Source organism: Sparassis crispa (assembly GCF_003851025.1).
Source record: "Sparassis crispa DNA, contig_000003F, whole genome shotgun sequence".
Taxonomy (NCBI): domain Eukaryota; kingdom Fungi; phylum Basidiomycota; class Agaricomycetes; order Polyporales; family Sparassidaceae; genus Sparassis; species Sparassis crispa.
In genome coordinates this window covers 2,163,369-2,176,518 of record NW_020939750.1, presented here as the reverse complement: position 1 = coordinate 2,176,518, position 13,150 = coordinate 2,163,369, and the positions used below count along the sequence as shown (strand labels likewise).

Sequence of the window (13,150 nt, the reverse complement as noted above, 5' to 3'; positions counted from 1 at the left end):
TGCGCATGTTGTCGTATTTGTGTGTACTGCACGTCTTCAACGCCACCTAGCTTGGAAGGGTAAGCAGAATTCTTTCCATGATTCAGGTCGTGAAACTGCCTGTTTGTTTGAATTCGGTTCGGGCGGCGAATGGCGTCTACGAGATCTGATCTCCACAGTCCCTCAGACTTGCCATCGTCTTCTTCAAATTCATCAGCCCTGCGCATCCTTTGCGATTTGAAACTAGTCTTGTTCGATAGTGAAGCTACGAACAATCCTTGCGTATGAACACCTGATACTCCAGAGGTGAACGAAGTGGGGACGAACAATGCCGCCTCCTTTTACAGAGCGCTGGAAAGGACTCAAATATTTCTACTATATTTCTGCGGCAGAGATTCGACGGCTTTCCTACCATCTGCGATGTGCGTCTTACTCTTGATACTCTCTTTTATTTCGCCAGATGCGGGAGATGGAAGTATTGTTATTGCTGTGAATCCCGAGTGACGCCTGTTACCGTGCGTGCTTTCATTCCGGCCTCTGATGTGTGTCTCAACAAGCACATCTGCTTTTCATGTAGGAGGTGCCTTCGCACCGCGGTTCTGAAACTGCGGTAGAACTCTTGGAAAACCTTCCAGTAGGTTCTTCACCAGGTAATAACCTAGGTACCATCAAAGAGGGTAGTTATTGACTGTTTCTAACAGTCATTAACATTATCCAAGCGCATCTACGAGTGAGCGACGAAGTCTGGGAAGGTTCCCAGCTGTAAGACATCGACGCTAACAAGGCTTCGAACTTCGAATGGTCAGGCCCAACCTTCTCTAGACTCGGGGCAAATTATGATGCCTGCCTACCAGAATCGCGGTCGGAAACCTGTCCGAAAACATTCACAGTATACCTATACGAGCAGTAATTCACTGACAAATTTCGGCCTCGGGTTCTTCTCCCAGTTTATCCCCAGTTAATAGCCAGGGTTAAACTGTAACCACCTTCCGAAGAACCGGAGCGTCATTCCTGGAGGCTGGGTCTCCAAACTTCAGCGAGGTTATTTTATCTGCTTTTCCAGGACGTGTTCAGAGTTCGACGGGTACTGCGGACGTCAATCCATTTCATCTAGCGTGCCTACCTACCTTGTAACTTCCGGCTACTAGCTACTAACTAGTACTAGTAGTAGCTTCGGCACGTTCTTGACGATGGCACGTGCTCCAAATGTCCCACGTCTCATGTGCTGACTAAGCAAGTTTAGCTGCTTTATTTGGAAACGCCAGGCACTTTGCCACGTCGTCGAAGGAGATTTTATGACACGTAGGCAGGCGTGCTGCTTAGGCTCTTGAATCTATACCACGAGTTTGAGGACTTCTCAGTGTACTTGAGTCCCAGGCTGTAGACATGGACGCCCCCTGGACGAAAACTGGCGACGAGATTCTGCAGCATTTCTCCGTGGATCCCAGTCGTGGATTGACCTCGGACCTCGCTGCTAAGCACGCTGAGCTGTACGGGAAGAACGGTGGGTGAGCTAGTCTTGAGAGTAACCGTGCACGCTGCTCATATTACCATCGTGGTCAGAACTTCCGGAGGACCCGCCTACTCCACTGTGGGAGCTTATTCTGGAGCAGTTCAAGGATCAACTCGTACTCATTCTACTTGCTTCGGCGTTTATATCTTTCGTTCTTGCTTTAATCGATAATTCTGAGGGTGTTTCTTTCGTCGGTGCATTTGTAGAACCTGTAGTCATTCTGCTGATTCTTGTGGCCAATGCAACTGTGGGTGTGATCCAGGAAACGAATGCAGAGAAAGCCATAGATGTGCGCATCTCTTCTTCTTGACCTTCAAAATACTAACCACGCTGCAGGCGCTCAAAGAGTACTCTCCCGATGAAGCTACAGTATACCGTAATGGTCAAGTTTGCCGAATACACGCGTCGGAACTTGTCCCTGGAGATATCATCACCATTTCTGTCGGAGACAAGATCCCTGCTGACTGCAGGTTGCTCTCCGTTTCATCCACAAGTTTCCGCATAGACCAGGCTATATTGACCGGTGAAAGTATCAGTGTTAACAAGAGCCCTATTGTTGTGCCCGATCTCAAGGCCGTGAAACAAGACATGACGAATATACTTTTTGCTGTGGGTTTCCGACTTGATCAATTCTACGTCAAGTACTAACAAATTTCAGGGTACCACAGTGGTCAATGGAAAGGGGAGGGCTATCGTCGTTTTCACCGGACAACACACAGCGATAGGTGATATCCACAAGTCCATCACGTCTCAAATAAGCGAGAAGACTCCTCTCAAGCGTAAACTAGACGACTTCGGTGACATGCTAGCCAAGGTGATATCTGTCATCTGTATTCTGGTCTGGCTCGTCAACTATCGCCACTTCTGGGATCCCGCGCATGGAGGTGCACTCAAGGGTGCGATCTATTACTTCAAGATCGCCGTAGCATTGGCCGTGGCTGCAATCCCAGAAGGTTTGGCTGCCGTCATCACCGCCTGTTTGGCGCTGGGTACGAAGAAGATGGCCCAGAAGAACGCTATTGTGCGGAACCTACCTAGCGTCGAGACCTTGGGTTGTACGAATGTGATATGTTCGGACAAGACCGGTACCTTGACGACGAACCAGATGAGTGTCTCGCATGTTAGTCGACATTTCTTTTGTTGCAGTACTACTTCGCGTTCTAACGATACCCTTAGTTCTTCGTCATCGATTCCACGGGTGCGCTCAAGGAGTACACGGTTGAAGGCACTACATTCGCGCCTTATGGGTCGGTCGAGTCTGCTGGTGGCAAAGATGCCTCTGCTGAACCTCGTTCAGAGCCTCTGCAACGTTTGGCCGAGATCAGTGCTATCTGCAATGATGCCAAGATCGTGTATCATGCGGTGGGTCTCTTACTACATTTGCTGTTCATGCGCATCGCTAACAGTTTACTGTAGGATAAGGACATATATGCAAACGTCGGCGAACCCACCGAAGCAGCTCTGAAGGTCCTTGCGGAGAAGCTCCCATGTCCTGACCCTGAAGTAGCGAAGTCGCTCCCAGACCTTGCACCCGCTGTCCGTGCAAGTGTTGTGAATGAGTACTACGAACGCACCATCCCCAAACTGATGACATTCGAGTTCTCCCGAGACCGGAAGATGATGTCCGTGCTGGCGTCCAAGAACGGCAGCGGTGTTCTGTATGCCAAGGGTGCTCCGGAAAGTATCCTGGAGCGATGCAATGCAGTTCTTATCGACAACACCACGGTGCCTCTAAATGCGAAACTGCGATCGACGATCCTTGAACAAACGGCAGTCTACGGTTCCCAAGGTCTTCGCACCCTTGCACTGGCATACGCTCCCCAACAAGTTCTCGACAATGCGTGTTATCGGACCGAGGATCCACAAGACTACGCACGGTTTGAGAAGGACCTCATCTTCGTATCCCTTGTAGGAATGCTCGATCCTCCCCGTCCCGAAGTGAAGCTCGCGGTTGCAAATTGTCAGGCTGCAGGAATCCGTGTCATCTGCATTACCGGTGACAACAAGCGCACTGCAGAGACTATCTGCAGACAGATCGGTGTCTTCGGCGAGGACGAGGATTTGACGGGCAAGAGTTATACTGGTCGGGAACTGGACGAACTCAGTCAGGAGGAGAAGTTGGCAGCAGTCATGAGGGCTAGCCTGTTCAGCCGCACAGAGCCGTCGCACAAGAGTCAACTCGTGGATCTGCTCCAGAGCCAGGGTCTTGTTGTCGCGATGGTTTGTGAGGATTTCAATCTGTACACACTTCTGCTCATCTGTTCATCTACAGACCGGAGACGGTGTAAATGATGCACCTGCTCTCAAGAAGGCAGACATTGGCGTTGCCATGGGCAGTGGTACCGACGTCGCGAAGCTCGCTGCCGACATGGTGCTTGCGGATTCGAACTTTGCAACCATCGAGCAGGCGGTGGAGGAAGGCAGGTTGATATACAACAACACAAAGCAATTCATCCGATACCTTAGTATGTGACAAGCATTCTGCGCTTCACCTCCGTACTCACCTCGCGGATCACAGTCTCGTCGAATATTGGCGAAGTCGTCAGGTTGGTATGCCTTGATTCACTTTGAAATGACTGGTGCTAAGAGGATAATCTTAGCATTTTCTTGACTGTTCTTCTGGGTATGCCGGAAGCACTGATCCCGGTGCAACTTCTATGGGTCAACCTTGTCACAGACAGTCTCCCGGCGACAGCCCTTGGTTTCAACCCTGCGGACCACAGCATAATGCGCGTGCCACCACGAAACAACCGTGAACCCCTTGTCGGTGGCTGGCTGTTCACTCGTTATATGATCATCGGCGTCTATGTGGGCTGTGCGACGGTGGCGGGTTACGCCTGGTGGTTCATGTATTACGCCGGCGGACCGGAGATTACCTTCTACCAGCTGGTATGTATTCTGCTTGTCAGATGGCTGTTGTGTTTGACTAAGCGGCGCCGATGCCAGACACATTTCCACAAGTGCACTGCACTATTCCCCGAAATTGGATGCGAAATGTTCACCAATGTCATGGCGCACCGTGCGACGACGATGAGTCTCTCGATCCTAGTAACGGTGGAGATGCTCAACGCCATGAACTCGCTGTCTGAGAACGAGAGCCTGCTCGCGCTTCCAGTGTGGAAGAACCCGTTCTTGGTCGGCGCGATTGCGCTGAGCATGCTTCTCCACATTGCGATCCTGTACATTCCTTTCTTCACGGTGAGTCTCTCACCAGCAGTGTGTAAATGCGTGACTCACGACTTTTTAACAGCAACTCTTCGCTATCACTCCTCTCAACTGGATCGAGTGGAAAGCCGTATTGTATTTCAGCGCTCCTGTTATTGCCATCGACGAGGTCTTGAAGTTCATATCCGTAAGCCGAAGATCTCGTGAAGCCGGAGCACTGCTGACCTTCGCGCGCAGGCAACATTTATTGCCCCCCCATCAAAAATCAAGACCAACTAGAGTACATATATACGTCGAAGACACTGTAGACTTGCCACGATCGCGAATGATCATGAGGTAGTGTGTACGCATCTCTTCTTCCGGCTCCGTAATGCATTGCTTCTGTGAACAAACGCCCACTGCCGCGCACAAGAACGGACATATTTTCTCAACTCGAACTTTGCCTGTGAGAGGAGCTTGGTGGTCTTCTGGATCTGTTGGAATTTGAGTACGTGATACTTTCTCTGAGCTGTTCTCTGGATGCGGCGGTCCGGCGGCCGGGTGGGGTACTGAAAGGCTGCGACATGCGTAACTTGGTAGGTCTCCCGAATCAGTCAGTCGTTCATCACCTGAGCTAATAATCCAAGCATTCGAAGCCTGTAAAGCTGAGGCTGTACTCGGTATGTCGGAACGTGTGTCCGGGACTCCATTCAAAAAGAGTCTAATCGGTGAGGGCGTTACTCTACTACATGTGCATGTCCTGCCGTCATCCAGTCATCAGACTTGGAACGTGGAGGAGAATGTGAGTCGCATCGCACAATCTGTGTCCTAGCTGAAATACTTTCCTCCTCTGGGGTGTGCGATTACAGTGCTCAGGCTTTGGATCAACGCTCAACTTGCAGAGTATACCCGGATCTGGCCCCGGCGACACAGCAAGAACGTTAACATCGACTTTGGATCGCAGTCAACTGATCCTGGCTGTCGTCCATCGTGAGTGCGGAGTCTCATGCATCTGTCAGACCGCAGGAAAACTTACTAACCAAATTCTAGGCGACGGGCATAACATGTTCTTGGCCGCTGGTCCGACGAATGGCCGTGATGCAGCACCTCGGAGCAGAGCAGGCATGTATTTGGAAGCACGGCGCGACTGTTGCCAAGCACTGTGAGCGCTCGTACGGCACCACGCATTGGTCGCGTTGGATCTTGCTCCGCTGTATTCAGTCCGCACGAGCAGCCGGCGCTGTACCAACGCTAATAAATAGGATGCACAGCTATTCGACGCTGGTGAATTGACTGATAAGATGGTGGAAACCGTCTTCGCGTCGCGTTCCTACGTTGGGCGCGGAGATCTGTGGGATTGGACTCGTCTTCTGCCGCGTGAAGAAGGATGGCCAGATGACAAACGGGTCGCGCCTCATTGGGCCGGGGGGTGGTCGAAATCTGAACGCACATCCTCCAGCACGGACCGCCTTCTCGAAGCTCGTGCGCATGCATGAAGGACCAATCCTGAAAGGCGCTCAGGCTCCGAACAGGCGTCTGCGGAAAGCCCAGCCACCTTTTGAGTTGACCGCCTTTTGGCCAAGGAGCCCCGTCCAGAGCAACAGCGGGTATGACTAGGTGCCCACCCGTGCGCATCACGTTGCGTTGCGATCTACGACGCTAGTGCTCACCTGCTCTTTCCAGAGTTCCGAATGCGCGACGTCGCGATCGGGTGGTCGCCTCAAAGATTCGCGCCCGCTCCCGCCGTCGGTCATCGCAATAGAGAGCGTCGTATCGTGGATCGAGTCGTCCGCTAGTCTTATCGCGGTCGTGTGCAGTCGAAAATCCGAGCGCGTCGTCATGCATCATCGTCGCGCGGCAGACCGCTTGGCGGCCATACAATTCACCGCAAACTTAACCGGCTACGGAGCGTGACAGATGCGTGACACTCGCCTCTCGCCTCTATTACGTACGCCACCCGTAAAAGGAGCGTGGATAGCCATATACAGCAGCATCCTTCCGCTGGCGGATTCCATTTCGCTCATCGCCCCGCGGCGGCTGTACGCATCGTCCCCGGCCTTCATGCCCTCTGCTTTCGCTAGCAGCAATTTCTGCGGTGCGGTGTGGTGTGGAACTTTCGACCCGAACACGCGCACGCGCGCGCAAGTGGGTTTCACCGCTTGATCAATCGCGCATCTCAGCGATCGCCCGTAATATTAATGCACGCGCTTGAACACCCGGCCGATGCCGCCGATCGCGCGCGCGCGCACGTCCATTCCCTCTCTGCGCGGCTCGTCTCCGACGAGACCATGTACGCGAGGCTCGCTGCTGTCCCGTGCGGTCCCTGATATTCCGTATTCAATATAGTATGCAGTACCAGCACTCAGCACTCAGTACTCAGTGCTCACCCCGCGTGCGCAGAACCCTCGGGCGGATCACGACGAGCACCGCGCACTCGCCGGCAAAGTGCCCCACCCGAGACATTCCCCAGCATTCCCCGCACGAGCACACCATCGCGCGCCGTAGCCGAGGGTGGATCGCCGGTCCCGACGCGCCGCGCGACCGACAGGCTGGCTGCCATAGTGGCCCCCCACACATGCCGGGTGGAGGCTCTTTCTGCACGGAGCGGGTTATTATAACGCTGCACGCATACAACACTAGCGCTGGTTGGGTGGCACTGCACGCTCGGCGCCAGATGGGCACGCGTACTAGAGACCCGCACCTGCCTCCAAAATCCGATCCAGAAGACGCACAGAAGACTATACCAAAGTTCAAGCGAGCCGGGGGCGGCTACTTCTCCATCTCCAGCCTCGCGCCAAGCCCCGCGACGCGCTAGAAGCCACGAAGCTCGAGACACCAATACACAAGATCGCCGCATCTACTTTATCGTACATACACCCGGAGCGCAAGCGGCGGTTGGGAGCATCTAAATCTTACACCGAAGCGTCCCCGTACTCGTGCGCACGCCCGTGCAACGGCGCCTCAAACCCGCTCTCCCCGCGGTCGACGGGGACGTGCGTCGGTTCCGCCTCCGCGTCCTCGGGCTCAGGCTCGGCGAGGAGCGGTGCGGCGCTCTCGTCCTCGTCCGCGTGCACGTGGCGTGCGAGCGTCGCCAGTGCTATCTTCGGGGAGTGCGCGTGCGGCGGGCGAAGGAAGGCCGGCGGGGGTACAAAGTCGTAAAAGAGGGCCTGTGCGCGCCCCGGGAGGGGGCAGTCAACCATCATCGTCCACTCACCACCACCGAGCGCACGAGGAAAAAGCGGCTTACAGTCCCGTACCTGCACCGCGCGCGTGAGCCTCGCGCTCGCAACCACCACCACACCACACCAACACACAAGCAAAGGGGGGACTCACACGAGCAGCGCGAACCCCGCGAGCTGGAGGAGCGAGACGGGCCAGACGAACGCCTCCCAGCCGAGCGCGAGGCTGACGAGCCAGATGACGAGCGTGCGCGCCGTGTCCGCGAGGCTGCGCGCGGTCGCGCCGACGTAGCGCGTGACGCTGATGCCGCACCAGTTGACGAGCGCCATCGCGCACGCGGTGAGCGCGCCCGAGAGCAGCACGGCGCGCGTCTGGGTGAGCTGCCGCCAGCCGAGCGCGAGGTCGAGCTCTGGCGCCGCGGCGGCGTACGAGGCGAGCAGCGGCGTGAGGAGGAGCACGGTGGTGAAGCCGAAGAGGCCCTCGAAGGCGACGACGGCGAGGCCGGGGGCGGCGTAGCGGCTGAGGAGCTTCTCTGTGGGGGCATGAGTGCGAGGAGCACGGAAAAAATGGGGGAGGAAAGGATTGTACCCTCGATTACGAACTGGGCCGCGGTGCTGCACACACGGGGACCCACAGGAGGGAGGAGTCAGCACGGGCCGGAAGACGAGGAGCACGCGGAAAGAGAGAAGGCGTGGGTGGGCACTTACAAGACCTGCGCGCCGAGGATGAAGAAGACGCCTGTGTGGACGGGGATGGGTCAGCGGGGCGCGGAGAGAAGCGAGCGGGAGAAAGCGTGGGCGGACCGAGAAGCGAGTGGGTGATCCCGAGCGCAGTGTCCTTGTGCTCGAGGGGGACGGCGGGGGATTGAGGGCGCATGGGAGGGGACGCGGCGAGCACGGGCTGTTGGATGGCACTACAGAGGCCGACCAAGGCAACACCCGCCATAACGGTGACAAGCGCTACCCATCTGGGAAGAAGGGTGTCAAATAAGCGCGCACGCGTGTTCGGGACGACGTACTGATACGGAGCGAGCTTGCGGTGGAGGAAGAGGACGGAGAAGACGGCGACGAAGAGGACGAGGGCGGCGCGGGACATCTGGTAGACGGAGACGGGCGTGTAGAGGAGGCCGACGTACATGAGCTATGGCGTGGGGAGATGGTCGGGCACGCCGGGGAAGGGAAGGGCGAGTGAGCGGGGGGGAACGAAGAGAAGCGGGGAAGAGAGAGCGTACGGTCGTTCCAGAAAGGTCACAGGCGGCTGGAAGCCAGAGAAGAAGGAAATGGCAGCCATGCAGAGGCGGTGTGCTCTGGGCTCCACCACGGGCGGCTGGCGAGGCTTCTCCGGAGGGAGGGCTGCGCGGGCGTCTGGTGGTGCAGCACACGTACGCGAAGGGCAGGAAGCCTGGGGGGAAGGCGGATTAGGAAGATAGGAGGAATATTAGGAAGGGCGAGGACTTGCAGAGCATCTCTCCGACTGGCACGGACGGTGACAGTCAATGGCGCGTGGGCGGTGATCATTGCATGAGGAAACATACAGAACATCTGCAGCGTTTGCCAGACGGGCTGCCGGTAGAGCTCGTGGTGGGCGATGTTTGGGTCGCTGCAGTTGGCGACGCAGAGCATGTCCTTGCGCATGCGAGTGAGTGTGCGGATACGGAACACACGGAGAGACGCATGCCTGCCATTTTCCTGCGAGAGCGGTGAGGGATCCCTGAGGGAGGTGAGCGGGCGACAGGTAGAACGGAGAGAGACGCACGAGGAGGAGAAGGGCGGAGACGAGTGCGGTCCTGTTGGGCATGGCGGTCGGAGTCGGGGCCGCGGAGTCGGGTAATAGTGCCAAATAGGGTCGGGGACGGAATCGACGCGCGTGGGAATCGAAGCACAGAAGACGTGTGACGCGTGTGACGTGGAGTGACGGAGGATGGAGAGATGTGTTAGCGGCGAAGAAGGAAGAGCTCTTCTCGGATGAGAGCTTCTCGACATACAAATGGATCCGTCTCCCATCAGCCCCGTCCACGCTCTTTCCCTCTCCCCCGCACCGGGCCATGGTCCACCTCCTCCTCGCCCCCCTCAAGGGCAACAGCGCGTCCTCCCGCTCCTTCCCCTACCACGGCTACCTCGGCCTCACCCCGGTCAGCGTCGAAGGCAGTGAGTAGTACTCTCTCCCCGACCTCCTCTCCTCCGCTCACCTTCTCCAGCCGTCCGCACCTCTCTCGACGAGGACGGGAAGACGATCCCCGCAAAGACCCTCACCATCTCCATCCGTTGCTACGAGTCCCGCGTCGGTCGCTTCCGCTCCACCGTGCACACAAAACTCGTAGTCGACCACACCGAAACCCTCTGGTCAAAGCCCGACTCCGCAGACTGGGCCGACGTCGGCGTCCTCGACTTTCCCTTCAAGCTCACCCTCCCCAAACGCATCCATGGCTTCAGCACCGCCAACTTTCACGACTACCGCACCTTCTGGCGATTAGAGGCCGGTCAGTCTTTGGCGCTTCCTCCCCATCTATCACCCCTCTCTCATCATCATATTTTCTCCTCTAGCCCTCGAACACCTTCCCATGCCCGGCGTCGGTTCCCGTCTCCTCCGCTACTACGATCTCCCTCTTATTCGGTACGACAACCTCGCCCTTCCTCTCCCCGCGCTGTGTCCCCCACCCGTCACCCACGCGCTCTGCCTCCAGACCACCAAGCCCCGCGCACCCGTCGTCCGCTACAACATCTCCACCCCCACCGTCCCCGTAGGTCCCCATGACATTATCTTCTCCTCTCTCTTCCTCCAGCCGTTAGACCCGGGCGTTTCCGTACGCAGTGCTACCCTCGTGATCGAGCGCCGCATCGACCTCCACAGCACCCCCGCCTACGATTCTTCGACGTCGATATCCTCCACCTCGTCCAGCGCACCCTCCACCCCCGATTACTTGACCGATAACAGCTTCACGCCCACCACCGGCAGCCCTCTGCTATCCCCCTATTCCAGCGACTCTCCGCGATCCGTACACGACGTCCCTCCTTCCCCGTCCTCCAGCACCTCGCCGCTCGACGACAACACCACCTCTACCTCCCGGTTTCTCTCCCCGACCCCGTCGTCCTACCCGCCCACGCTCTCCATCCCCGACACCCGATTCACTTCCCCATATGCCACCACCCCGGTTGACCTCCCCCGGCGCACACTGACCGCCACCGTCGCGTCCGCCGAGGACGCCAGTTTCGCGTGCGACTCCTCCGGCGTGTGGTCCAGCACGATCACGCTGCAGTGGCCCGCCCCCCGCAGCCTCAGCCGCTGGGCGCTCGGCGAGACGCTCCACAGCGACTTTGCGTCCGTGCGCTTCTTCATCAAGACCAAGGTCGTCATCGCGTCCGCCGCAGGCGTCGAGGCGCTCGAGCTCGAGGAGCGCGAGCTCGCGGTCACGGCGACGAACGAGGCCGAGCGCGAGCTCGCGCTCGCAAAGTACAACGAGCAGCGCGAGGCTGCCCAGCGCTCCAAGTCCAAGTCGCCCTGGAGACGGCGCGAGCGCGACGCGGACGCGTCTGCGGCGGCGCCGCATGGGTATGCGCACACGCGCTCGCTCCCCGCCTCGGCCGCACGCGAGAAATTCGACGCGGAGCAGGCGCACGCGCACCACCATCACAGGAGCGAGCCGCCCACCGGGCGCAGCAGCGTCTCGAGCGCGCGCAAGGACATGTACTCGTCGAACGTCTGGGGGTCCGCCATGTCCGCCGCGAGCGGGAGCGCGAAGCCGCCGACGGGCACGCGCAAGCTGAAGACGCCGCGCCGGCCGCACACGTCTGCGGGCCCGCGGGACAAGTCGAATTTCCCGTATGCGGCGCGCGCGGAGGTGGGGCTGAACTCGAGTCCGGACGCGAGCGCGGAGGTGGGCGCGGCGGCGCGGCGGCCGAAGGAGAGCGGGCTGGGGGAGTCGATGCTGTTCGCGCGTGACCGCAGCCGGGAGACGCGGGCGCGCAAGCGCGAGAGCGGGTCGTCGCGCGAGCTGGGGGGGAAGGCGGTGGAGCTGGACCATGTACGGGCGTGGGAGGAGGAGCTGAAGCGGATCGAGCTGCAGTCGCGGCGGAGCAGCGCGGGGATGCGGGGCCTGTGGGGGCTCGGCCGCAGGAAGCAGCTCGCGCAGACCGGGTAGGGAGCGGTGGGATTTGAGCTGGGGGTTGTCTGCGCTCGCTCTGCGTGGGTCCGTTCTCCGCTTTTCGTTTTGCTTTCGCTTTCGCTTCCGTCCGTGTTCTTTGCGCGGCTGGGTGCACTAGGTCGTCGCTGTCGCCCCGTGTTTTCTTGCACGCCCGCCCGCGCGCGTGTTGTCGTCATTTTTTGCTCGCAGCTCGACTGCAGCTGCTCTTGCATCCGCACCTCCGCACCCGCACCCACACCCACATCTACGTACTCGTCCAGTCTCGTCGCATCGCATCACGCCGTCCTACGATACCTACACGCACATACCGTACACCCGCGTAATCCGTACATATAATCGTTCCCCCTACCCTCCCCGCCCCATTCGCATCTGCATCTGCATCGCATACCGCATACCGCACTTACCCATTGACACGAGCCGCGCGTGCGCCGCTGTTTACTTATTCATATCGGACTGCTACCGCACGTCTCCGTGCACCGCACGCCGGCGCCGTTCCGCATTATTACGACGCTGAGCGCGTGGCGCTTGGCGGGTTCGTGCTTGTGCATGGACGCCAATTGAATGAGAATTTTCGTTGACTTGGCCGGCACGTACGCGTGACGGCGTTACGTGCTTCTTGCCAAGCATCGCTGCGTTGACTTGCGTTGATTCGCCGGATGCGGATGAGTGTATTGTAGTGTATTGTATTGTATTGCGGGTGGTTCAGATTCGGAAATCGGAACTTGGAATTCGGAATTCGGGGGAGCTTCCCGGCGTGCTGTCGTGGTGGTGGACGGGCGTTGGGGCTGGCTTGGCCCTTGGCGAGATGCGGAGTGGGAGGGGGCTGCGGTGCGTGACGAACTAGTCGGGGTTGGAGTTGTATGTAGAACTCTTCGGGGGAGACGATAGGGGGATGACCAGCTCCGCACCAGATCGTTCGGCAACCTGTGTCGAAATCAGGCGAAAGTACTGTACGCGCGTCGCGTGTGCCCGAGTCTTCTGGCGTTGGTGTAGGTGTCGTGCTACGGGTGCGTTGCATGATTAAACTTGTGCTATCCCCGAGCGATGGACCGTTTCACTTCGGTTTCGCCGAGACAGACGAATGCGGGCCGCTGTCACGGCCACGCGACTCGGACTTGCACCTGGTGGATCAGATCGCAGCAAAGACCGGCGGGGGGTCTTCGTGACAACGGTTGCCCGCGTTGTTGGGAGAG

The 13,150-nt window shown here is 58.2% G+C and overlaps 4 protein-coding genes across 4 annotated transcripts; 3 read left to right on the top strand and 1 right to left on the bottom strand.

The window, feature by feature from the left end:
* Positions 1 to 1,365: 1,365 nt before the first annotated feature.
* On the top strand, positions 1,366 to 4,936 carry SCP_0408230 (Calcium-transporting ATPase 1; the record flags this gene model as incomplete). Its single annotated transcript, XM_027757551.1, has 12 exons — positions 1,366 to 1,483; positions 1,543 to 1,781; positions 1,829 to 2,101; positions 2,151 to 2,612; positions 2,669 to 2,854; positions 2,909 to 3,712; positions 3,765 to 3,957; positions 4,011 to 4,038; positions 4,093 to 4,381; positions 4,439 to 4,690; positions 4,743 to 4,844; positions 4,895 to 4,936. The coding sequence occupies 12 exons, from the start codon at positions 1,366 to 1,368 to the stop codon at positions 4,934 to 4,936; spliced, it is 2,988 nt and encodes a 995-aa protein (XP_027613352.1).
* A 1,898-nt stretch (positions 4,937 to 6,834) lies between these two features.
* On the top strand, positions 6,835 to 7,451 carry SCP_0408220 (hypothetical protein; the record flags this gene model as incomplete). Its single annotated transcript, XM_027757550.1, has 2 exons — positions 6,835 to 6,926; positions 6,983 to 7,451. The coding sequence occupies 2 exons, from the start codon at positions 6,835 to 6,837 to the stop codon at positions 7,449 to 7,451; spliced, it is 561 nt and encodes a 186-aa protein (XP_027613351.1).
* A 97-nt stretch (positions 7,452 to 7,548) lies between these two features.
* On the bottom strand, positions 7,549 to 9,613 carry SCP_0408210 (Uncharacterized protein; the record flags this gene model as incomplete). Its single annotated transcript, XM_027757549.1, has 12 exons — positions 7,549 to 7,803; positions 7,851 to 7,893; positions 7,970 to 8,348; positions 8,405 to 8,430; positions 8,524 to 8,554; positions 8,620 to 8,783; positions 8,835 to 8,956; positions 9,048 to 9,217; positions 9,275 to 9,289; positions 9,351 to 9,441; positions 9,494 to 9,526; positions 9,572 to 9,613. 12 exons carry the CDS (start codon positions 9,611 to 9,613, stop codon positions 7,549 to 7,551), a joined length of 1,371 nt encoding a protein of 456 aa, XP_027613350.1.
* Positions 9,614 to 9,860: 247 nt separating this feature from the next.
* Positions 9,861 to 11,954, top strand: SCP_0408200 (hypothetical protein; the record flags this gene model as incomplete). The annotated part of the gene is made up of 3 exons (XM_027757548.1): positions 9,861 to 9,963; positions 10,014 to 10,295; positions 10,360 to 11,954. 3 exons carry the CDS (start codon positions 9,861 to 9,863, stop codon positions 11,952 to 11,954), a joined length of 1,980 nt encoding a protein of 659 aa, XP_027613349.1.
* Positions 11,955 to 13,150: the final 1,196 nt, after the last annotated feature.